This window comes from Protopterus annectens, chromosome 1.part1 (assembly GCF_019279795.1).
Source record: "Protopterus annectens isolate FY-2018-M chromosome 1.part1, PAN1.0, whole genome shotgun sequence".
NCBI classification, from domain to species: domain Eukaryota; kingdom Metazoa; phylum Chordata; order Ceratodontiformes; family Protopteridae; genus Protopterus; species Protopterus annectens.
In genome coordinates, this window is record NC_056726.1 from 262,000,796 (window position 1) to 262,028,066 (window position 27,271).

General features: G+C 42.1%; 1 protein-coding gene across 1 annotated transcript in view; it reads left to right on the forward strand.

Moving 5' to 3' along the window:
* Positions 1-27,271, forward strand: part of MAN1A1 (mannosidase alpha class 1A member 1) — an 884,250-nt gene that overhangs the window by 635,477 nt on the left and 221,502 nt on the right. Inside the window, exon 10 of the mRNA XM_044074409.1 lies at positions 2,383-2,396. Within this exon, the coding sequence (XP_043930344.1) occupies positions 2,383-2,396 (14 nt within the window). The remainder of the gene's footprint in view (positions 1-2,382; positions 2,397-27,271) is intronic.

The window sequence follows — 27,271 nt, forward strand, 5'->3', positions numbered from 1 at the left end:
TCAGTAGAATCCAGTATCAGTCAGTCCATTAATTTGCCAGTATTCTTCCCCAGATATGCTAACAAAGGTGAGTATCTGATGTGAAGTTGTTAAATCTCGACGTTTATTCTCACTGATGGGTTCGGAGCCGATCGCAAAGTTCAAGGTTAGCCAGTACCTCGAGACCAAGCCCCTTATCCCACAATGCACTGCTGGAATTATCTCAGATCTAGTTTGCCATGGCAAGAGAGATCTCGGTGATCCAGTTAACTCGGACCATTTTTGATAAATCGCAAGTTTTAAAAATCTTTTTTTTTCTCTTTTTGAGAGATTGTTCTCATTTAGTGTGTGTGTGTGTGTTTCTTGTTTAAAATAATAATAGTTTAAAGTAGGTTAGATTGTAGAGATAGTCTTAGTGTTCGGTCCTTTCTTAGCCCTATTTAGTTTTACAGTTTTTACTTGTTATTAGTATATTGTTTAGTGTGGGCTTATATATTGTTTAGTGTGGGCTTAGTTAGCCCTGTATTCAACCTTTACAGGTTAATTTTGTGGTGTGTCTCTTTATAATATGTCTGATGAGAGAGAAAAGTCTCACCCCAAATCGGGGTTTAAGAAATTTCCAGATTGTGGACAGAAAATCTCCGTCATGGACATGTCCGTCCAATGTGTTTACTGTCTGGGGGCTAAACACCTCCAAGACTCCTGTAGTATTTGCCACTCTGTTTCATCTAGGGTTCTCTTAGAGAGAAGGAGAAAACTCATAGATAGGGGGTTGCTGCAGCATACTTCCTCTGAGGCGCTGGGTAGCCAGGAAGGTGCCAGCACTCCTCCTAAATCTTCTGATTCTAAACAAACCAAGAAGGCAAAGTGATCAGAGGGTACAGGGTCATCGGTTCCACAGTCATCGGAACAGAGCGTCCCTTTGGTTCAGAGCCAGCTCCCAGTCTTGGAGCCAGTCTCTGAGGTTCCCTCATCTCCTCTGCTCCAGTCAGCACCTTCGATGCATTCCTCGAAGTCTTCGGTCAGCCTCTCTGATATGGGTATGGATAGGCTAGTGCAGAAGCTTCTACGGGCACCAGAACTAGCTAAATTATTGTCGGCCCCGACCACTTCATTGGAGCCGAAGACCATTGAACCAGACTTGACTACTCCTCCTCCGAGCCATACTGGACTCTCTGAGCCGAAGGAGCCAGAATCGATAGTTGTCGAACCTATGGAATCGAGACCCACACTGGTGTTATCGGTTCCATCTACTCGGGCGTTCTCAGCGCCGACCGAGGACGCCAGGAGCCGACACTCTCCTGTCTGGTCCGGGGAGGATAGTCGGACCAATTTGTCGGTGCCGACTCTTCCTCTCGGGGCTTTGGCTCGGAGAGCTCGGCTCCTACCTTGGTCTCGGAGCCCATGGTTTCGGTGCTGGAGGATCGGATGGTCCCTCCGGATCAATCTACCCCTTCTCATCGGAGCCATAGTGCTTTCGATGCCATTAGGAGAGTCCTTTCTCCTAAGACATCATCGGCATCTGTTCGGGCTTCCTTATCCGCTCAAGCTCCTGTGTCAGCTTCTACGTCTACCAGTCCCCCTAAGCGTACAGAACCCCGAGCCTCAAGTGGCCCCACAGGGCATCCCCTGCTCTGCCGAGACCTCCCCAGATCTCCCCACTGAGGAGGTACCCTGGAAGAGACTGTGCAAGAGGAGGCACTTACACTCCCCACAGGAGTCTTTGACATCCGACACGGACTTGGATAAGTCAGAAGGGTCCCCTCGATCCCCCTCTGAGGATATCTCCTTTGCGGAGATATTAGAGATCCTTAGTCAGAGAGGCGATTTGCAGTCCAAAACCCCTACTGAGGATGAGTCAGTGCTATTGAAGGCTTTTGGGTGTCAACCTTCCACTTCTCTGCTGTCTCTGCATTACGATGAGCTCATGGAGCTGATCTCTCGTAAGGCGTGGGAGTCACCGGAGGCCATGGAACCTGTCCCTCGGAAGCCGAATAAGTTTATCTCTGCTCCAGTGGACAAAGCCTTTTTGACCAAAGGAGTGCCTGTTGATGCCATGGTGGTAGCTGTAGCCACCAAAAAGGAAATGTCTGAAGCATCCGCATCTATCCAGCCTCCTAACAGAGATTCTAGGATCATGGGTAGATATGGGAAACGCATGTTTATTTCAGTGACTTTTTCTCTGAGATCGCTGAACTATTTAACCCATTTTACGAGACTGTAAAGAGATCTCCTGAAAGAGTTAGGAGATACTCTCAAAGGTATGGTAGCTGCAGGGTTTGCTGACAAAGTCAACACACAGCTCACTACCCTAAACTCAGTTGTAAACTCGTTCATGCTTCTCATATCTTATGCAGCTGATGGTTCGAGTAGAGCCGCTAGTTCAGGCATTGCTCTGCGGAGACAAGCCTGGATGCGTCTCTGTTCCTTTGTGGAACCCTTTAAGTCTTCCTTTATCAACACCCCATTTGATGGCTCATCACTGTTTGGGCCTAATGTAAAGGAAACTTTAACCAGATGTTAGCAGGAAGACAAGACCCTATCTGCCGTTGGAGTCCATTTTTCTACCCCTACTCTGCCCTACCCCAAGGACTCTAGAGGAGGGAAAAATGTGGTTCCGAAAAGCACAGGGAGCCTTTCAGAACACATGTGGAGAAACCCCCTCTAGAGGCAGAGGAGGGGGTTATAACGGAAGACGCCGCCCGCGCGGCAGAGGGGGTCCGCAACAACAGGGTGACAGAGGCCAGTTCTCTAGTCAGCCCTACCAGTGCTCCTGAAAGGGGTCCTGGCTGTTCAGCTCTGGAGACAGTCGGGGGTTGCTTGACTTTGTGCCCAGAAACCTGGCTAAACATAACATCAGATACATGGGTACAAAGCATCATTTCCAGGGGATATTTCATACCGTTCTCTTCCCCTCCTACTCCTGTAAGCAGAATCCCAGATGTTCCACCCAGTCTCAGGGAACAAGCAATCGTAGAGGTCCAATAATTGCTAGAAAAAGAGTCATCCAACCAGTCCCAGCAGATCAAGTTGGATTCGGAACTTGCTCAAGATTCTTTTTGGTACCAAAAAAAACAGGGGACTGGAGACCTATCTTGGACCTCAGCAGACTCGACCAATTTGTAAAGAAAGAGAAGTTACGAATGGTCACGCTTCAGTCAATTCTTCTCTTCCTAGGGAAAGGCGATTGGATGTGCTCCATAAATCTCAAGGGCGCGTACTATCACATAAAGATGAACAGACGCTCCAGGGGTCACCTGCATTTCTGGCTGGGAGCCAATCATTACCATTTTCGAGCTCTCCCCTTTGGTCTCACTACAGCCCCCAGGGTGTTCAAATGCATGGCAGTGGTCACGGCTCACCTGAGGTGTCTAGGACTCATGTTTCCATACCTAGATGACTGGCTCCTCCCTGCTACCATCAGGCATCAATTGACTCAGGCAACACAATATACTCTGACACTCTGCCATCAATTAGGCATTACAATCAACTTCAAAAAGTCTGCCTTATTGCCATCACAGCATACCGTTTTTATAGGAGCAGAGTTAGATACCTCAACCATCACATCTTCCAATCGAAAGAGTCTCACTTCTTCGCCAACACATCATCTCACTGGTGTCAAAGAACAAAGCTACAGCAGCAGAGGTCTTGAAGGTACTAGGTTTGATGACGGCAGCGATCCTGGCTGTACCACTTGCAAGGATGTATATGCAAATCCTTCAATGGCTCCTCTTCGCTCAGTGATCCTACCAAAAGCTACCGATGCACTACATGATTCTCATCACAGATTCTTGCAAGAGAGACCTTCAGTGGTGGTTGATGTTTCTTCATGTTACAATCGGAAGGCCCTTTGCCCCCCCCCCCCAGCCATTGTGTCCACGGACGCTTCCCTGATGGGGGGGGGGGGGACATTTTCAGGGAAAGCCTGTCCAAGGCACATGGACGGATCAAGAGTCGCATCTGCATATCAATGTTCTGGAGTTGAGAGCGGTACTTCTGGTATTGCAGTACTTTCAGGACTCTTCCTCTAGGGACAATTGCAATTCAGACAGACAATATGTCAATGGTTTGGTACTTGAACAAACAAGGCGAAACCAAGTCTTTACCCCCTTTGTCGAGAGGCACTCTGGGTATGGCAATGGGCTGTGTCGTCCCACCGTTTTCTGATAGCAACGCACATCCCGGGGAAATCCATTGTGATAGCGGACAAGCTAAGCAGGGCAGTACTGTTGCCTCATGAGTGGTCTCTCAACCAACCAACAAGTTGCTGATCTGATTTTCTGCAAATGGGGCTAGCCTTGCTGCAATCTCTTTGCCAGTCACATCAATACCAAATGCAAAAGTTACTTTGCCCTAATACCACCTCCGGGACATTCCCCGAGAGACGCACTCGTACACGATTGGCCTCTGGATCTCCTATATGTATTCCCACCTATTCTATTGATACCCAAGGTTTTACAGAAAGCAAAGTCGCTGGGAAGGACAGTTATCCTCATAGCTCCCTACTGGCCTCGACAAATTTGGTTCCCCTTCCTTCACCATCATCTACTGGAGGATCCATGGATCCTGGACCCAGTTCCAGACCTTCTGACACACCCGTCAGGGACCTCCATCCTTCACTGCAGTCCCTAAAACTGACTGCTTGGCTAATCCACTTCCCCTAATTGCCAGGCTTCATTTGCTCTCAGATGATACAAGACAAATCCTTTTGTCTTCTCACAAGCCATCCACCAGGAAACTATACCGCAGTAAGTGGAACAGGTTCTCAATTTGGGCCAGTATACAGAAAATTGACCCTTTCTGAGCTCCTCTATTGTCCATTTTAGAATTTTTGACAAAGATTTTTAAAGAAGGAGCAGCAGCTGCCACAGTTCGAGTCCAGTTAGCCGCCATATCAAATTTCCACCTTGGATTCGATGGGTTCAGTGTTATGAGCCATTACGTTATCGAAGGCTTTTCTTAAAGGTGCCTGTCACGAGACCTCCTTTCAAAATTCCTTATTCTCCCTGGAATTATAATTTTATGCTGTCTCAAATTATTCTCCCCTCTTTCGAACCAGCATCTTCTTGCGATCTCAAATATTTGTCCTGGAAGACTATATTTCTGGTAACCATTACTTCTGCCAGCAGAGTGTCAGAACTTCAAGCATTATCTGTTAGGCCTCCTTACATGATTTTCCATGCTGATAGAGTATCTCTCAGAACAAACCCCTCCTTTTTGTCTGAAGTCTTTTCTGAATCCAATATCAATCAGGTCATTGAGCTCTCAGTCTTTTTTTTCCAACCACTCTAATAAATTGGAATACATGCTGCATAAACTTGATGTACACAGACAGCTCAGATTTTATCTTGACAGAACTAAGGATATTAGAAAATCAGATCAACTTTTTGTATCCTTTTCGGAGGCCAGAAAAGGTAATCCAGTGGCTAAAACAACTTTATCTAAATGGTTATCAGATTGTATATCCTTTCTTTATGCGAATGCCAGCATGCCATTGACACACAAACCTAAGGCTCATTCTACCAGAGCCATTTCCACATCTTCTGCCTTTCAAGCTAAATTGCCCCTTGACAATATTTGTGCTGCAGCCACTTGATCTAAGCCTCATACCTTTATCACACATTACAAAGTAGATAAGGCTTCCAGGGACAGGTCTTCCTTTGGTTCCACGGTACTGAAAAACGTACTTCCATGAGACACCCAAGATTGAGGGTGCTAGGGACGCTACCCATCAGTGAGAATAAATGGCGAGATTTAACAACTTCACATACTACCATAACGTTCCATGTGAGTTGTTTATCTCGCCTTTATTCTCATGTCCCTCCCTCCTTCCCCCTCCTGGCTGTCAGTTGACTTAGACGCTAGTACCATCCTGGTTATTCAGTACTTCTTCTTCCCCTTCGGGAAGTGCTTCCTTGTAGAAATAAGTAAAAGGGTATATATACTCGCTGCAAACAAGATCTGAGGTAATTCCAGCAGTGCATTGTGGGATAAGGGGCTTGGTCTCGAGCTACTGGCAAACCTTGAGCTTTGCTATTGGCTCCGAACCAATCAGTGAGAATAAAGGCGAGATAAACAACTCACATGGAACATTATGGTAAGTACATAACTTCTTTTTACATTTATTGGATGTTCACAGACTGTATTTTTACCTGCATAGGACAAAAAAAAACAGATTAGTTGTTTGTTTCCTTTGCAGACTTGAAATTGGGTAAACCAGTTGCCAAAGTAGGTTTAGCCAGATGGCTAACTGATTTTTATCTCATTTACTTACAAAAAATTAGGTATTACCTTACCACAACCAGTACGAGCTTATTCAACTAGATCCATGGTAATGTTTTCAGTTTTCCTATCCAGGGCATCCATGGATGATATATGCAGCAGCTACTTGGGCTACTCTCCATACCTTTGTTACTCATTATAGATTGGATCTGGTCTCAAGAGGTAGAGCATCATTTGGTTCAACTGTGCTCAGGAATTTCCTTCCTTAGAGTCCATCTGGAGTTTTAGGTAGCTGTACACACTTTGCCTTCATTTGAGGATAGGATGAAAATTGACAGCATCAGATAATGAAGTCGCTTATTTACTATAATGTTCCATCCGTGTTGTCCATTTTCATTCTTCCCCAACTTGCTGCCCCAACCGTTGTCCATTTTATTTACAAAGTTCTGGAAGAATTATTTTTTTTAAGGGATATCACTGTCCTTTATATTGCACTCCAGATATAGTATTTTTTTGTATTGAGTGAATGCAATTTTATACCTCCTTTATGTATACATAGTAAATATTTCCTTTCTGATAGAAATCAGAAAACAATATCTGAGGGAACTTAGGGTTGGTGTATTATGGGTAAGGGAGAATCTCAAGAGTTTTTTGGTTGCCTCAAGCTTTAGTGGAGACCGAGTCAGATCCAAGCCCATCAGTTGAAGAATGAAAATGGGCAACACAGATAGAACATTATAGTAAGTACATAACTTTTTTCATATCCTATTATGTTTTATGCTGATAACAAAATATCAATGGCTAAAAATACAGAGGAAATGAAAGAGGTAATTATATATGTGCATAAAAAATTACAAGAAGCTAGATTAAAAATTAATAGGGAAAATGTAAGGGTTTTGGAGATGATAAACAGCTGGAAGGAATAGAAATTGGAAGAAAATATATCAGTATTAGGAAGTGATTTCTGTGAATACAATTTCTGTGAGTAAAATTAGGAACAAAAAAAATTTCAATCCTAATAATTTTCTCTCTGCCCTTAAAAATTGCTCCTGGGAACATCTCAAGCAACTGCCCTTGGATGAGGCAGTACTGTCCTTCAGCAGCACCTTCCTTGAGATCCTCAACACCCATGCCCCACCTCGGAACATCACAGTCAAATCCAATTATGCAACTTGGTTAACCAAATAAACTAGATCCTTACTCAAAAACAGGAATAAGGTTTGGCTTCAGTTCCATAAGAAGAAAGCCAGCAGTACTAAACAGCTATTTCTTGAATTCAGAAACAAAGTTAAAAAAATCAGTTAAAGCTGACAAATTCAACTACTACCTCAACACCCAAACCAGACATAAGAATAGCCCACAATAAATTCTGGACGGCAGTTAACCTATTGCAACCAGGAAAAAACACTTTCCCACTCCAAAAACCGCTGACTATGAAACCTTGGCCACCCAATTCAACACCTATTTCACCAGAGTCCATTCAAACCCTAGCCAGCAATCAGTCTACTTCCAACCCCACCCCCGAAACTAAACCGTAATTTGCCCCCGCAAAATAATGCAATCCACTTCACATTAAACATAGAATGCCTACTATCTCATATTCTCCTATCACATAGCACTACAACAGCCCTACTATCCTTCACAAACATAGTTAATCAGCACAGAAACAACTCCCAGTTTGTATCGGACATATTCCTAAACCTGTCAAAGGCCTTTGACATGGTCAGTCACACCAAACTCATTAATGTCCTCTCCTCCCACAACCTTAGCAGTACTGCAGTAGCCTGGTTTCAAAGCTACGTAGACTGACAACAAGCTACCCGTTGGCAACAAAATCCCTCTCACCCCTCCTTCCAGTCACTTTATGGATACCACAAGGCTCCATCCTTGGACCCCTTCTTTTCTCTATATTTACCAAATGCCTTAACTCTGCCATTCCCCATGCCAGCGTGATCCAGTATGCTGACGACTCTACTTTGATCTGCTCAGACCTCAATGACCTACAAGCCATTACCCAAGACTCCTTCCTGTCAGTTGAAACTTGGTTAACTAACTCCCAACTTATATTAAATCCCAATAAAACAAAACCTATGCTCTTCTACCCACTAGAAATACTTCTACCTCCACAACCTTCCACATCTTCTCAATAAACAAAACCACAATCAATCTGACTCCTTATACCAAACTGCTAGGGGGTTTTAATTGATAACCTGACATTTGATCTCCATGTTGATCAAACCATCAAAAAAGTTCAAAAGAAACTTGGCCTCCTATATAGGAATAAACAATTTCTAACTACCAATACAAAAATTACAATTGCCAGGATACACCTTCTATCAATACTCTTATATGCATCCCCAATCCTAACAAACCTTCGTAAAACTGACCTTGCCAAAATTGAAACCTGCTACAATAAAAATCACCAAATTTGCCACTAATGCCTCCTACAAGTCCCATCACTGTTTATCTGTCAAACAGCTCGATTGGCAAGAACTCGCTCTACTCCTTCAATTTACTCAACTAACCTTGGCACATAAAATTCTCTACCACCCAGAAAAGACCCCAGCCCTCAAAGACATTATCCTTCTGCTTCTAGATCTTATTGCTCAAACAACAAACTTCTCCAAGTCATCAAAGCAAAAACTCAGAAGGTGAAGCCCTCTTCTCCAACTACATTTCCAAACTTTGGAACTGTCTGCCAAACCCAATAGTGACCACATCCTCATCTATACAATTTAAAAAACTTCTAAAAACCCATCTTACCAATTCCTGTCTCTGTTCTTGTTAAACCCTCGGTTAGAACACCCCAAACCCACTTCTCATCCTCTGTCACTATTGCACTAGACTTCTAGTAACAATAACTTATTCCCATTACTCCTTGTAGAGTATTATTATGTCAAATATATATCTCTAGCCATTTGTAAGCTTGTTTTGGTTCAAAATTATATCCATTGAATGTAAATACAAACCCTCATAATCTACGATATGCACATGTTACTGTTACTATTTTAACTTCCTGATCTACTTTATTTATATTCATGATTTACAATATGTTCAGGATACTTTCTTATCTTTCTACTTCTGATGTACTATATTAACAGTTTTAAAGTTTTGATATGCCAAATTAATGTTTTGTAGTTTTTAGTTGTAATATAATATGTACTGTTTATCCATGGAGCTTTTCTCCCCGGGCCTCCACTGAAAAAAGACACATGTCCCGCTGGACTTTTCCGGTAAACAAATGGAAAATAAAATAAATACCATATTAAATGAGCAATGGAAGAACATTTTTGGAGATTTAAAGAGACTTGGTATCATGTGGAACAGGTAAAAGTTGTCTTTTAAGAAAAAAGCACATCCAATAAATACAATATGGATGGGAAAAATATCATACTTACCTAGTGTATATATGATACCAAGAGAATTGGAGAAGCAATTTCTTGACATTTAGATTCATAAGGAGATCTAGGTTAAATCCAGTTAAAAGGGAGAGTATCATATATGAATAAGGATAGGAGGTTGGATTTACTGAGTCTGATAGTATAGGGAGCTTCATTGAACCTATGTAAGGTATTAAAATGGATAAATGTGAATGAAGATAAGTTTGTAATAAGAATATTTAAGAAGAAATATGAAACCTAATTGAAATTAATAAAACTGAATAAAAGGGAGAGAATGCCGAAATGAAGAAATAAGAATATATCAAGAGAAAATAAATATGTGGAAATTAAGTATAGAGGGAATAGGAAAAATAGGAAAATATATAATGACGTAAAACTATTGTGTGAATCCATGGGGACATTTAACAAAAGAAAAATCAAAAGCCATAAAACAAATGGTATATGAAGAATGTAGTATGTCAAGATTTTTTTTATGGAGGTTACAAATTAATAAATTGACAGTAAAAGGAAGTATGCCTTATAAAAAAAAGTAAATGAAAGGCTATGCCATTTTTGCAGTGAATTAAAAACAGCAGAGCATGTTTTCTTAACATTAAAAATTGGTGGGAAAGAATAATAGAAAAACAGATAAATGTGGATATGATTGAATATGGATTTTTTTGTGAAATATAGTAAAGAATATGTTAGCAGTTTGGATAAAAAATGTAAACTGAATGAGGTTATGTTCAATGAAAAGTGGATGTTACCAAATATAATATTTAAATTTCAAATGGTGGTTATGGAAAAAGGAGTGGGTGTCTATGCAAATGTAACATGTTGACAGTGATGAAGGAATGTAAAGTTAATGTATTTTTTGTAACTATATCAATTGTATATACAAAATAAAAAGAATAGGAGATACCAAACCATGGCTGATAAAATCATCAAACAATTTAATCCAAGTAAAAAGGTGAGCACTTTCGCAGCCAAAGCTGCTTCATCAGACAATACAGTACATCATTTCCCCATTTCTTATACAAAGCTCCAACCAGTCACAACGTTTCCCGGTAAAAATCACTTCACTAGTGCATATTAACTCTCTCATGCATAGAAACATTTACAACTAAAACTTATTCAAATAGCTGAATGAAAAACACATTATGTAACTTCATATGGTTAAAAATCATAATATATAAACAATTAACTATCTAATTAATTGTTTAGCAAAACAGGTTTAATACTGATTTTGTTATTTAAACCTCTACCCATATTTGCCCGCATCCTGATTATCCATTCTAGTTCCTTTGTCTCAACTCTGTTCCTGATTGCCCCTCCTCTATTACCTATCCAAACTTTCTCCATCACCATAAACCTGAAGGTATGTGATGCTCCCATATCCATAGTATGCCTAGCTAGGGCATTAGTGTCCGCTTTCTGTATATATCATATGCATGCTGTCTGACCTGTCCCTTAATCTGCGTGTGGTCATTCCTACATAGAAAGAGGAACAAAGGGTTCAGTGTACCAAATACAATATGTTGGTGGTATTACAGTCAGCTGAAACCTTAAAGTGTAATATTTTACCTGTATCAGAATGCCTGAATGTCCCCATCCTGTCAATAGAGTGACAGTAATTACATGAATTGCAGGGAGGTATATTGAAGATCTGTGATGTGCTATGAGTACTACTTGCAGACCCATTCCTAGGGCCACATAAGAGTCTTTTCAAGGATTTCTTATTTTTATATGCATATTTCAGAGATTCCCCCACTATATTACTAACTCAATCATCTGAACAAAGTATGTTCCAGTTCTTAGAAAATGTATCCTGTAGTAATTTAATATTATTAGCATAGGTTACTGTAATCCTCAGGGGATTATGTTTAGGAACTCTCTCTTCACATATTTCAAAGGAATTTGAAAAGTATGGTTGACCTTTATTTCTTCTTAATGTGGCCATGTTACAGGTCACTTGCTCAATTTCTCTTTTGTTATCTTTGTGAGGGCCTTTTGTAGAATGTCTACATCATTAGGTGATTCTGTTATGGCTCCCAGTTTGCAGTCATCTGCGAACTTTGTTAGCCAAAGACCTTCTGTTTTGGTCTGCACTTCAGAGAAGTAGATGCCAAACAGGAGAAGACCCAGGACCGAACCCTGTGCTACTCCACTCGTTACTGGTCTGAAGTTGGACTTGGAGTTAGCTACTTTTACTGTGCGGATTCTGTCAGTGAGCCAGTTGGCAACCCATCTTGTGACATAGGGATTTATGCCCAGTTTAGTGAGTCTGTCTATAATTCCAGAGTGGGGGGATGGTATCGAAAGCCTTGGCAAGGTTGCCCTCGTCTACGGCTCTGGTAACTGCTTCAAAGAAGTCAATCAGATTTAGTAGACATCATCTATCTTTTACAAACCCAAACCGAGTGGGGTCCAGGGTTTGGAGGTTACCTATGTCTTTGTTTATAAGCTCCATGATGATACTTTCCATGGGCTTGCAGACCAGGCTCTTCAGGCTAATGGGGCAGTAGCTTCTGGGGTCCGTGATGGCACTCCCTTTGTGGAGTGGGATAACCATCACTGTGCGCCATTCAGTAGGTACATAGCCTGAGGTGAGGCTATGATTAAACGTGGTACCTAGGTGGGGTGCCAGTTCATTCTGTAGTTCGTGCAGTACGTAGCCTGGGATGTTGTGTGGTCCCATGGATGCTGTGTTCTTGGCTTTGGAGAGTCCGGTCTTTACTTGTTCATCCATGATTACAGGGGCTCTGCATTCTTCTGGTATTAAGATGGGCCATTTTGGAGGGCGAGGGGGGGGGGGTAAAGTTAGCACTGAACCTATCTGCCAAGAAGTTGGCAATATCAGTTGAGTCTGTATATTTAGTGCCATTGTGCTGTAGCTTAGAGCAGATCTGAGTGTTGCCATTGAGATTCTTGACATAGCTGTAGAATGTCATTTCATTAAGTTACATAAGACAAAAAAGCTAAAAGCCTTGATGGTCAATAACATCATCTGATTTTGACATATGGCTTAAGAGTCGCAAGAAAAACATAAAATCTATGTATTTGAAGTTTCTTGAGAAATATTACAATTTTATGCCATAAGAAGGCAGCAAAGAGGAAACATAATCCATACCAAATTAATTATTATCGGAATGAGCTAGAAACTACGAATTTTAAAAAGCCACGTCACCAGACGGCATACTTGGAGAGGAGTTGCAGCACACTGCACTGGATAATACTGTATGCAAACCTGTAAAGTACTTAGCCTTGTGCATTCTTTAACAAAGAAAACTAGATTTCCTTTTAGTCCAGTCCATGCATATAATCTCAACCAACTTTTGTAGTGACCCCATGAACGTGCTTCTTAGATAACTCTGCAGTTTGTCAATCAAAAAACATAAAACCAGTTTAGAACGTGCTATCTTAGCTTTTTTGTTAGATTGCATGGTATAAGCTATCAAAGACTGTATTTAGACTAAGGAGAAATTAATATGGAGACATAGGTTCATAGGTAGGTACTAGGCTATTGGCCCTAGGGCCTATATAAGCCTAGCCAAAGGTACCCTGGCTTTCGCCACCCATGAAAATTATTTTCCTGTGCCACTGTCGAGCAGAGCCACAGAAGTGATCCCCGGGGTGAATTTCCTATCTCCCATCCAATCATCAAGATTTTTCTTGAGTGCTAATGAGGAGCTTTGTTTGATATAGATAGGTAGTTTGTTCCAGAGTATGGGAAGTCTCTTGGACAGGAATCTATCCCTCCAGCATGTTCTGTTTATTGTGGTGATGAGGTTTAGGTCCCTAGAGCGTGTAACTCATAGGGATTGGGATTTCTTTAAGTGGAGCATGTCTAAAAGCTCTGGGTTTGACATAGCTTTGTGTGTTAGGCAGAGATCGCCTCTGAGTAGGTGATATGCAAAGGAGTAAAGCTGTAATTTTTTGAGACTGTCTGCATAGGGCATCTCTTTGAGGCCGGTAATCCTCTTTGTGAGGTATTTCTGTGGCCTTTCCAGCTGTTGTAGATGTCTTGTGAGGTACATACCAAAAGGGGCATTGTACTCTATAATGGGTCTGAGTGACGAGTAGAGGAGAACAATGACCTCTTTTTTCCTGGATGAGAAACCTTTTGTGATGAGGTGTGCCACATAAAAGGATTTCCAGACTACTGTGGCGATGTGATTATCAAAGGAGAGACTACTGTCCACCTGTGTCCTAAGGTCTCTTATCACACATTCGGTGTTAAGTAGACTACCACCTATGTGGTAGTTCATGGGTACTGAGTTTTTACTAAAAGGAATGACAATGCACTTTTTGGCATTGAGCTTGAGGCCATGGCTTTGACACCAGGCATCTGTCTCAGCAAGGCCCTTTTGTAGGATGTCCACATCTTTTGGAGTTTTGATTATGGCTCCTAGTTTGCAGTCATCTGCGAACTTCGTTAGCCAAAGACCTTCTGTGTTGGCCTGTACTTCAGAGAAGTAGATACTAAAAAGGAGAGGACCCAGGACTGAACCCTGTGGTACTCCACTTGTCACTGGTCTGAAGCTGGATTTGGAGTCTGCTACTTTCACAGTGTGGGTTCTGCCAGTTGGCAACCCATCTTGTGACATAGGGATTTATACCTAGTTTAGTGAGAGTATCTATAATTCCAGAGTGGGGGATGGTGTCAAAAGCCTTGGCGAGATCTAGATAGGCTGTGTGAACCACCTTACCCTCATCTACGGCTTTGGTGACTGCTTCAAAGAAGTCTATCAGGTTTAGGAGACATGATCTGCCTTTTACAAACACGAACTGGGTGAGGTCCTGAGTTTGGAGATTACCAATGTCATTGTTTATAGGTTCCATGATGATACGCTCCATAGCCTTGCAGACCAGGCTCGTTAGGCTAATGGGGTGGTAGTTTCCAGAGTCTGTGGTGGCTCCCCCTTTATGGAGTGGGCTAACTGTCGCTGTGCGCCATTCAGTGGGCACATAGCCTGAGGTGAGGCTATGATTGAACATGGTACTTAGGTGGGGTGCCAGTTCGTTCTGTAGTTCATGTAGAACACAGCCTGGGATGTCGTCAGGTCCCATGGATGCTGTGTTCTTGGCTTTGGATAGTGTGTTTTGTACCTGGGCAGCTGTGATTACAGGAACTTTGCATTCTTCTGGTATAGAGATGGGCCCTTTAGGGGATGACAGAGGGGTAAAGTTAGCACTGAACCTATCTGCCAGGATGTTGGCAATATCCATTGGTTCTGCATATTTAGTGCCATTGTGCTGTAACTCAGAGCAGATCTGAGTGTTGACATTGATATTCTTGACATAGCTGTAGAATGCTTTGTGGTTGTCTTTAGAGTCTGTGGCAATTTTGTTTTCATAACTAGCTTTGGAGGATTTTATGAGGGATCTCAGCTTCTTACTGAAGCTGACCAGAGAGTTTCTCCAATCATGGGATTTTACTCTCTCTCTTGCAACAGTTTCTTTCTTCTGTTGTAGAGTTTGTTTATGGCAGGGGAACACCAGATTGGCTTCCTTTTTTTGGAGGATAGCATCTTGGTTCTGTTAGGGATTGCACGATCCATGTACTCATGTAAGTGCTTATAAAGTGCATTTGTGTATGATTCAGCAGTCATACCTCTATTGTCCGTCAGCATGGGTGTCGTGAAGTTTGCCACTTCTGTCTTAAGAAGCGTGAAGTTGGCTTTGGAGAAATTGTTTACTGTGGTTTCCCTAATGGGGGATGGGGGAGGGATGTGGATGTCTAGGGTGATTAACTTATGGTCGGATCTGACCAACGAGGAATTGACCTCTGGTGTGGAGCACTGGTTGCCCATGTTAGTAATAACCAGGTCTAGGATATTGCTGCCCCTGGTGGGGGTGTGGATAAGTTGATCCATGGCATTGGAATTTATGAATTCCAGAAAACGTTGAGCACAAGAGTTGGTACATGAGTAGTTTTCCCAGTTAATGGTAGGGTAGTTGAAATCGCCCATTATTAGGGTGTTAGGTTGTACCCTAATATTTTCCAGTGTATTAAGAAATGAGGAGTGGGAATCCTGGGACATGGTGGGGGATCTGTAGCAAGCTACAATTTGGATTGCGGTCTTGCCCAGAGTTAATTGCACTTGGATAATCTCGGATGCATTATGCTGAGCAACTAGCCTGGAGGTGTTGATATCCTTAATGAATATGGACACGCCTCTGCCTTTAGTGTTTCGATCCAAGTTAGGTGGCCGAAAAGTGCGGTATGGATTATAGCCTGGTAATGTAGGGTTACTCTCTGAAGCCTTGAACCAGGTCTCTGTCACTGCACAGATGTCGATGTTCTCCATTTTAAGGAGTGCCTCGAGAGAGTGCATTTTGAGGTTTAGACTTCTAGCATTGAGTAGCAATACCCTCAGATTCTTCTTGCCTGTACCTGTTAGGGTGGTGAATTTGTCATTTGAACCTTGCCTAAAAAAGGCACTATAGGGGTGGCTAGAGTCTTAGCCAGTATCCGGAATCCCAGGGGCGACAGGTGCAGGCCATCTCTGGCAAAGCATCGTGGCTTGTCGATCATGTCATCCCAGGCAGACAGATACTGGACCACCTTAGAATGACACCAGAAGCTTAGCCAATTGTTGAAGTCAATCATTTTGTCCTTGTACTGTGGTATCATTCTGGGTGATGGCAGGTTGCTACTCAGGGCTAGGGTCATACCTGCCTGGGCTACAAGATCGGACAGCTCCTCCATGTCCCTTTTCATGTAGTCCAAGGAGGTACGTCTCAGGTCATTCACACCAACATGGACAATGACAGAGTCATATTTGTACTTGTTGTGGAGTGACCTGAGTGCATGCTTTATGTGGCGGATCCTGGCACCCGACAGGCAGCTGACAGTAACTTTCTCCTTGTTTAGCCTGGTGAGTGGAACATCAGTGTGCCTGACTATAGAGTCACCTATGACTAGAGTGTTGGGTACGTTGTTATGCCTTATGGGCTGTGGTTGAGTGGCACACTGAGTTTGTGGGCTATGTGTCGTTTGGGTTGTGTTGGGGGGTGGAGGTTGCTTGTGTTTTTGCTTTGGAGGTCCTTGTTGCTTGGGCAGGTTTTTACGGAGAGCCTCCACAAATGTAGGTGTGTGTTTTGTGTTTCTATGTGTGTGTTGTGGTGGTGTAGGTTTTGAGGGATTATGTGCCGAGTGTGGTGCGGTGCAAGTATTTACCTTCTCCTCTTGACTGTCTAGTCCAGTCTTGGGTGAAGAGAGGTTTGCTTCCAGTTTGGCTATATAAGTGCATCTCTCTCCGGTTGTAGTGTTGGGTGGTAGGAGGAGAGGGTTGTCTGTGTACATGAGGCAATTACTGCACTGCCCCAAGATGCCCAGATTCATCAGGTAGACAGGCGAAAACACTGGGGAATGACCCTTAGACATGCCTGGATAGGTGCTTATTTGTTAAGTACTAGAAACTGTTTTCCTCTAGACAGTGAGGAAAGTTGAGTACTGTAGTAATTTGTAGCTTATTTAGTGCTTACAATAAGTTCTGAACAAGTGCTGAAATAAAAAACTGGCTAGTTCTAAGAAACAAAATTAAGCTAGAAGGCTTCCCTCCAACACAGAAAGGCTTGGGGGCCTAGAAGCCTACAAAATAGTCCTGGACACAGCAAAGCTATACCCAGGCTAGACTACCCACAGGAAAGGCAGGAAACAAGCTTAGAAAAAGTTTTTTTTTTTTGTTAGTGGAAAGAGAGAAAGGAGTAGCAGAAACTAAGCTGATTGGCCTTCTCAAATCTTCTCCCTGTACTGGGTAGAACGAGGTAATGACACTAGAGTGGGAGGTGAGCCCCAGATCAAATTTACACTAGGGGCGGGCAGCTGCAAAGCCACCAACTATAAAAACAGAAAGTTGAAACCTTTTAAGAAAGAAATCTCAAAAGAACCAATGAGATGCTTAGTCTAAGCTGTAGTCCAGGTGACCTCAGTCAGCCAATGACCTCAAACAGTTCTCTCTCACTGAAATGCCTGATGGCTTTGGCTAAACAAAGATGTCCCTGAATATGTGCTCAGACACACAGCCTCCACAAACACTAGGACCAAATACAAGCCTGAATATGGAAATGCTACAAATATCCCACTACTTAGAAAAAAACTGCAGAAATGTTTCTCAAAGCTGAAAAGCAGCAGTGAGCCTTTAAATGAAAGTTTTAAACAGCTAAAGGAGCCTCTAGAAAAGAGTTTAACTGCAACAAGTTATCAGAAACAAACAATCCAATAGATGCTTAATAAAAGTGGACAATTTCCAGTTAATACCTCAAACACAGTGAAACTAGCTAGAAAAATACACAGTACACAAAGTGCTATAAATAACAAAGAAATAAAGAACAAAATAAGCAAAAACCGGATACTTAATGTTATATATTATAGTTCCGAGTTTGCTCAGTGTCCGTCCTTCAATTAGTTCAGTGTGAAATGGCAGAAACACTCACAACTTAACTTCTAAGGTAACAGAAAGTTGAAGCCTGAGAGCTTTTAAGAAAGAAATCTCAAAAGAACAAAAGAGGTGCTTAGTCTAAGCTGTAGTCTAGGTGACCTCAGTCAGCCAATGACCTCAAACAGTTCTCTCTCACTGAAATGCCTGATGGCTTTGGCTAAACAAAGATGTTCCTGAATATGTGCTCGGACACACAGCCTCCACAAACACTAGGGCCAAATACAAGCCTGAATATGTAAATGCTACAAATATCCCACTACTTAGAAAAAAACTGCAGAAATGTTTCTCAAAGCTGAAAAGCAGCAGTGAGCCTTTAAGTGAAAGTTTTAAACAGCTAAAGGAGCCTATAGAAAAAAAGAGTTTAACTGCAACAAGTTATCAGAAACAAACAACCCAACAGATGCTTAATAAAAGTGGACAATTTCCAGTTAATACCTCACACACAGTGAAACTAGCTAGAAAGATACACAGTACACAAAGTGCTATAAATAACAAAGAAATAAAGAACAAAATAAGCAAAAAACAGGATACTTAATGTTATATATTATAGTTCCGAGTTTGCTCAGTGTCCTTCCTTCGATTAGCTTCAGTATGTGGCTTGTAGGCTTTCATTTGTCATTGTCACAAAGGGAAAGATTACAGATGGGCTTGTAGTTTCCAAGTTGTATGGGATCCAGAGAAATTTTTATTACCTAAAAAGATTTTACTTCAGCCTTCTTTAGAGAGAGAAAATCATTTTAACGTGGAACATTTACAATCTGTGGAAATGTGGTAGGCTGTAGACTAGTCACTAATAAATGGTTTAGGCTGGGCTATAAAACAAGAAAGGATGATAGCTTGAGGATGGAGGTTTAATACAAATGTACTAGACATATAACTTCATGCAGAGACTTGTGGGACCATTACATTGCTGATGGAGAATGGAAATATAGATGTGTGGGAGAGGTTACTTATGCCTGAGACAATTTGGGAGAAAAAAGTCGATGCTAGTTGGAGAGGGCAGCTGCACACAGGATAACACTCGAGGAACCATTAAGCCGTCCTTTCTGCTGGCTTCTGGATGCATTTGTCATTGTAAGTATATTTATCTGTGAGGACCCCCCCCCTAAAATCTTCTCTCTTCAGTTCTTTCCCATCCCACCAGCCGAGTGTAGTAATACAACTGCTCTTATATGGCTTGCATTTACAAGCAGAGTAAATGCGTATATCATAAGCAGTCATCCTTGAAGGTATGCAGGCAAGTACTATGTGATTGACATTCTCCTATGTCAGTGGCTTATGATTTCGCTTGCATGGCATGCAACCTGGATTCAGCATTGGAAAGAAGCTGTGAAGCTCCTACATAAATTTCAGAACTCTTTACCTTACCACTGCATGTCAACTTGTGTTATCATTAAATACACTAGTGTGAACAGCCCCTTAGCTAGATGCATCATTCAGTTAACCCTTTGAACGATATTTATATTGTTATTAGGTTCTGCAGTGGCAAAACTTCTCTTCTGGTAAAGCACTTGTAACAGATTATACATCTTCTGAGTTGTATTAGCCTGACAGATTTCTAGATCTGTTTCTCTTCCTTGAAAATGCTAACACTACTTTCATGTCTGTGAAGGTACTGATGTCTGTGGTGTGAGACTTCCATATTAATACAACGATGTTCTTTGCGTTTCACTGTTGCAGTCCTCACATATGGGTTTTCCGGCTCCCGGTAACCCCCCAGGGTTGGTCCAAATACCAGAGTCCTTGATATATGATGTTGGCTGCAACTGGTTGTAAAACTGTCAGTACGTCGGGTATAAAGGGAGGCAGCCGACACCATTTCCTCAGTATTCTTGCCATGGAGCCCGAAGCAGATACAATTCACACTAGTGCCGGTTGGCCGTTTACCTTTGTTTCGCTTTCTGACTACCAAGTTGAAGACGCCATCAGATAAGTACCCTGTTGGGGATCCTCTTTTCTTGCTTTAACGTATGTCAGATAAAGTTAATAACTGTCTTACCTGCGGAAAACAGATTCCGCACCGTGATTTCCATTCCTATTGTATAACTTGTTTGGGCCTTGAGCATGACATCCCTAACTGCGATCTCTGTGCTTCCTTTAACCCGCTTACCATATGCTGTAGAGCTAAGATTTTGCATAAGCGTTTTGGAGTCTAGCCTAAGTTCGACAGTATGGCTTCTTCTGGTCTCCCAACTTTGGATATACCTAGGAAATGCAAAGTGAAGGACCGCGACAGGCCTAGGGTTAAATCTACTGATGATGCACCGGTGAAATTGGTCATCAGCACAGCAGTAGTCAATGAGGCGATTTTGCAGCCCCTGCAGTCTGCAGATTTTCAGCCGCAAGCTTCTGCCGAGACCTTTATGGACTCCTCCATGCCGCAGACTTCTATTTCATCTTCAGCCCCTCCGCCTGTCGCCGCCTCAGATGGGTCCGGAGCCGCTTTGCAGGGACTGGCTTCTGACACCTCTTCTTTTTGACAAGAGACCAGAACCAGACCGACCATCTTAATTCAGACTTCTGCAGTTGCTAAGCCTCCCGAGTCCCTCCGGATTACTAGTAAACCTTCCAGCTGCATACCTACTCACAAGATCCCCTCCTGTACCTCAGTCCCAGTTGGTAAAGATGGTTGGTGATCTTCTTTCACTGATTAGGGGCTGTCATCCCCCCCCTTCAAAGAGGGCTAGGGAATTATCTCCTGATATTTTGTCTGTCTCAGATTCTGAGATTTCCAGTATGTCTGCTGGTGAAGAAGGAAATTCTCAACTTTTTTTTGGCTTTGGGGATTCTGATGCTGAGGATTCTATCCCTTCTGCCTCCCCTCCAGAAGAATTTTCCTTTGGGGATGCTTTGAATAGTCTTAGGGAATATTTTAAATGGAAATGTCAGGATTTTTCAGAGTCTAAGAAAAGAATCAGGGAATTTCTAGAGTTGACACAGCATAAGTCTCTGGCTATACCTCCAGTTTTGGAAGTTGTGGATGATATTTTCATGGAAAATTCTTTAACACCTAATTCTGTTCCTCCTGCCCCCAGAAAACCAGATAGATATTACAGGGTTCCTGAATCTCATCAATTCCTTTTTAGAAACCCTACTGCTGATCCAGAAATTATTTCTCAAGGTCCCAAGGGTGTTAAGGCTACTATTGCTAAAAACCCTGTGCCTTCTGATAAGGAATCTAGGGACTTGGACAGGTGGGGTAAAAAAGTCTGTACCTCTGCAGCTCTTGCCATTAGATCTGTGAATTGTCTTTTTCACATGCTTAAGTATCAGCAGCATACTTTGGAGGCTATTAAGGCTAAACTTGGGGATATTCCTTCCATGATGGAGAACAAAGATTTACAAGACTTACTGAATTCTGCCACTGTAGTTAATAAACATTCACTTCATTGTGATTTCGACACTTTGGAGGCTTCCTGCAGAGCAGCAGCCACTGGTTCCCTAATCAGAAGACATGCTTGGCTCAGGGAGCAGACTCTTTCCGAGCCAGTTAAATCTAAATTGCTGGATGTTCCTTTGCATAAGGATAATCTTTTTGGTAATAAGGCTGAGGAGGTACTAAAGAAGTTGGAGGTAAGGCAAAATCTATGCTAGCTGAAAAGGATTTCCTTCAGGTTCAGCATCCTCGGTTTAGTAGGCATTATCCTTCCAAGAATTGGTCTTTCCCCTGATCCTTGCAAGTAGGGCCGCTTTAGGCCTAGGGGTTTCAGATCTCCCAGAGGGCAGGCTTCTGCCCTTCAAAGGGCTAAACAATGGTATTCTTCTTCAGCTAAATCAGGGAGTTCTAAGCCAGCTTCTCAAAGCAGATAATCTCAATGACTCCGGCCTTCTTGTGCCTACCTCTGCAGACCCTGGGTTTCCTTTGGGGGGAAGGTTGGCCAGGTTCGCAGAGGTATGGTCTACCATCACAGACGACAAATGGGTGCTCAATATAGTAAACCAAGGTTACAAGTTTTACTTTCACACCTTCCCTGTTTTACAAGGATACCCAGACATACCCAGAACTCTCAGGGCAGAGGTACAAACTCAAATTTCTTCTCTACTGACTATGGGGGCTATACAGCCAGTTCCTGCAAATCAGGCAGGCCTAGGTTTTTATTCAAGGCTTTTTCTGGTACCCAAGAAAGGGGGCACCTGGCGCCCTAGTCTGGATCTGTCCATTCTAAACACTTTTCTGGTGATTCCCAAATTCAAGATTCTCACCCTTCAACAATTACTACCAATGCTGGGCAAGGATTCATGGCTGGTAACTTTGGATCTCAAGGAGGCTTATCTGCACATCCCCATAAGGGAAAGTTGCAGGCAGTTCCTTCGCTTCAGGGCTGGGGAGCAACACTTTCAATTCTCCTCATTGCCATTTGGCTTATATACTGCTCCCAGAGTTTTTACGAAGTGCCATTGCTTTTTGCAGGCAGAGAAATATTCAGATTTATCCTTACCTGGATGATTGTCTCATTCAAGCAAACTCTCCAGAACATCTGGAAAAGGATTTGGATTTCGTGAAGAACATTCTCACCTCTTTGGGTTACACTCTCAACGAAAAGAAGTCAAAGTTGGTTCCTTCAAGAGAGCTGGTTTTCCTGGGAGCGAGTCTGAATACTGCCACCCAGATGGTATTCCTCCCTCATAGAAGCAAGACCTTTCCGCTTACTTCATGAACTTGAAAAGCATGACCTAGCTCTCCGCAAGGCAATTCCTGCATGCAGTGGGGTTCATGGCTTCATGTATTTTGATGATCCCATATACAAAGCTGTATATGAGAAAACTACAATGGTAACTCAAGAATCTTTGGTGTCCACACACACAGGACTTAGACTTTTTTCTTCCCCTGATTCCCTGTCTACAAACAGAGTTCCTCTGGTGAGCGACAGCCTGTTCTCAGAACAAGGGTCTGCCTTTCCGCCCACCGCCTGCCAGCCAGACTTTCACCACAGATGCCTCAGATGTTGCATGGGGGGTCATCTGGAAGGCAGGGGCATACAGGGGACTTGGAGCACACAGCAGATTCATCTGCACATAAACTTAAAATAATTGATGGCAGTGCAGCAGGCTTTGCTGGCTTTCAAGGACCTACTCTACCCTGGGACTCTGCTGATCAGGACAGACAATACCACAGTCATGTGGTACATCAACAAGCAAGGGGGGACTCATTCTTACCCCTTGTGCAGACAAAGCATAAGACTATGGTCCATAGCAGCATCCATGGGCTTACATCTAATAGCGCCGTATCTTCCAGGGAGGCTGAACTCCCTAGCGGATCATTTGAGCAGACATGTTCTGGATCCTCACGAGTGGCAACTGAACAGGGATGTTTTCCAATGCATCACTCATCATTGGTGCACCCCACAAGTGGATCTTTTCTCCTCTTGCACCAATCTTCTCCTTCCAACCTTCTGCACCAGGGAGTTTCACAACAAAGCTTGGAGGGTGGATGCGTTGTCCTTCCCATGGAGACATCTCTCAGTTTATGCATTCCCTCCTCTGCCTCTTCTTCCCAGAGTGCTGCTAAAGATAAGGGACGAAAAACCAAAGGCTATTCTGATAGCACCAGATTGGCTCAGACAGCATTGGTATCCCCTCCTTCGCAGTCTTTGCCAGGCTCGTCCTTGGCATTTTCACCTGGTACCAAATCTGTTGGTTCAGGGAGAGGGAAACGTTCCTTAATCCTCATCTTCAAACTCTGCATTTAACTGCCTAATACTTTAAATCTTTCCCAACAGGTGGTTGAAGTTCTTCATGAGGCCAGAAGGCCTAGCACAAGAAAATCCTATGCAGATAAATGGAAGGGATTTTGCTCTTGGATGCTAACTAAAGGAAGAAGACTCTTCTCATCCTTCTCTTTCACTCATTCTTGACTACCTGGCAGGCTTGCTTAATGGTGGACTTTCCTTTTCTTCACTCAAAATTCACGCTCATTGTTCTTTTGAGCAACCCATTTTTTCCCACCCCTTGATGAAGCAGTTCCTGAGGGGAGCTAGTAATCTTAGACCTCCCAGAAAATCTCCTACTCCTGCTTGGGATCTTAATTTTGTCCTGGAAAAACTTAATCTGCCTCCCTTTGAACCAGCTGCCTCTGCAGTTTTGAAGTTTCTATCCTGGAAGACTGCTTTCTTTTTAGCTATTACTTCAGCTAGAAGGGTATCTGAGCTGCAAGCCCTAATGGCAGTAGAACCTTTCATTATTTTTCACTCAGATTGGGTTTTTCTAAGAACCAATACCTCCTTTATGCCTAAGGTGGTTTCCAGTTTAACCCTTAACCAGTCTATTCACCTGCCTACATTTTTCAACAATCCTCAAAATAAAGGGGAAAGGATTCTTCACTCTCTTGAAGTGAACGGACAGCTGAGATTTTACTTAAACAGGACTAAATCCTTTCGAAAATCTGAACAGTTATTGGTTAGTTTTGCTCCTGGGGCTCAGGGTAAAGCTATTTCAAAATAAACCATATCCAAATGGATTGCCCATTGTATTCACTTTTGTTACCTGCAGCATGGGAAGGTTCCCCCTCAGGGTATTAGGACCCATTCTACTAGAGCGGCCTCTACCGCCTTTCTGAGAGGTGTGCCTACTAAGGACATTCTAGAAGCAGCTACTTGGTCTTCTGTCCATACTTTCACTAAGCATTACAATCTACCTTAGTTTTCTAAATTCACGGCTGGTTTTGCCTCTGCAGTTTTGCAGGGCCTCCTCACCAACCCTTAATCTGTGATCCTTCCTCCCCTCTTTGTCTTCTTACTGGGCTTTGGGAATTAACCCATATGTGAGAACTGCAACAGTGAAACACGAAGAACATAGTACAGTTGTGTACACTTACCGTAAATGTAGATGTTAGAGTGTATTCACTGTTGCAGTCCTGGTTTCCCACCTTCCATTCCCCCTTTTTTCCTAAGGCACAGACTATAGATTTTTATTTTTTGTATGACATGTATTCAGGGTGCTGCCATTCCTGGGTTAGCCATCTTTTGGGGGCACCTGACAGTTAAGGCAAGAAAAACTGAGGAAATGGCATCAGCTGCCTCCCTTTATACCTGACGTACTGACATCAGTTTTACAACCTGCGGCAGCTGACGTCATATACCAAGGACTCTGGTATTCGGGTTGACTGAGGGCTATTGGGAGCCGGATAACCCATATGTGAGGACTGCAACAGTGAATACACTCTAACATCTACATTTATGGTAAGTGTACACAACTTCATAGATTATAGGTTCATAGATTAGTTCTAGGCTAACTGCCCTTTTGGGTCATTTGAAGCCTAGCCAATTACCCCGTGTAAGAATCAAACCCTGCACCTTGTGTCTTTAAGGTAAACACCTTAACCATTATGTCATCCTCCCACCCTGTACTTTGCTATGTGCTCTCTCCATTTCTTCTAAGCAGCATGATGCTCTGGCATGTTTTTTAATGAAACTGTTATGAAAAATTGCCATCTTAGCATTCTTCTGAATAAAGGGCATGTGTTCTCCACCTAAATAAAGTAATAAGCATGATTGTAATAGACAAATCACTCCAAAAGATTACCACACACCTACTTGTTTTATTATGATTTAGAATGTTGTGCTTATTTGCCACACATTCAATAAAGCCATATGACTGAGACACTTGCTTCATGCGTAACAGGAAACAGTAAGAAGTTACTAGAAATACACTCTAGAAAAAAGTTTTCTAAAACACAAAAGTTTCACTATAGAGAGAGAGAGAGAACATTTTGGTTCTCACACATAGAAAGAGATATTTATAGGTAGATTACTCAAAAAAGTGATTCCGCTGCAAGCTCAGGCAAGTAGTGCATTTATACACTGATGGCTCAGCTCTCGAAGCAGGGATTCCAAGGTTTGTCTGTCAAGGTATTTTGTTCATTTGTAGTTTGGTAACAGGGTGGATGGGATCCTCAGCAGATCTTCCTCAGCAGATCTTTTTTAGCTTTGACTGAAGTACAGAAGCAAAAAAGACACAAGGTAGGAGTTTTAAGTACAGGTTTTCTTTTACATTGTAAAAACTGACATTACATGAAACTTAAAGATTATTTCAAACAATAAAATTTAAAATGAAGCCAATATCTATACATATGCCTGATCTTTCCAGATTAATTTAAAAGTGAAAGAGTAGCAGTCCCAGAGAGCACTTTAACTACTTTTCCAGGTAATCTTCCTTTTTGATCTGCCTACAGATAATTCAGTCTTGTTTCAGCCCATTATTGTCTATAAGCTTATTTTGTGAAAGAGTATTATAAAGTTATCTAAAATGCTACTTTGGCCTGACTGTAACAGGTGTCATTCTACTTTTCTTAATGAAACAAGGGAACCTTTTAGGTTAATTGGGAACTACTAAGCAATCGATCTGCCAACCATTACATGCATAGCCAGTAACCCGTATTCCGAAGTTTCCTCCAGTCATAAGGAGAGCAGAATAGGATAGCCCCAGGGAGATTTAGAGGTTGTGAACAAAAGCAATTAGGTTCCACAAGGCAAAGTAGAAAACACAAATTCCTTTATTCCAGTGCAGGGGTAAGCGCTTTCATAGATGCAATCTGCTTCATCAGACCAAACACAAAAACGCACATTAATTGCTCTTAAAAAGATTCAAAACAACCAATCAAAAAAGGAGAATGACATCATAATTAAAAGTTCATCGTAATAATTAGAATAGATCCTTGAAAGTTAGAATAAAGTATGTGTAGAAAAACATAAACTAATAAGTAAATAAAGTTACGCGTGGATGTAATTGTAAAGTAAAAGTACTACTAAAATCTATAGATAAAAATACAAATATATACACACTAAGAACTTCTTAAGAAATGTATAGAAAATACTTTATATATATATATATATATATATATATATATATATATATATATAGAGAGAGAGAGAGAGAGAGAGAGACACATACATGTAAAAATTAGTGTTTCAAAGCCCTATCCTTAAGAAGAAGCTAAAGGGAAACTCAGTTATTTAAACCTGGAGGTTTATCAGCTTGAAACTTCAGGATCCACTTTTGTTCATTAGATTCCATTTTATTTCTAATGTCACATCCTCCACATAGTACTACGAACAACTTCCAACACTAGAAACTTAAATTTGTGCCCGTCTCCTTCTTTAGCCCGTCTCCTCCTTTAGCAACATGTACAGCTAAGGCACTAGTTTCTTTGTTGTTTCTAATATCTCTAAGGTGTTTGAGTATTCTATTCTTGAACACTCTATTGGTCTTACCTACTTAATAAGAAAAACAAACCACAGAATAACA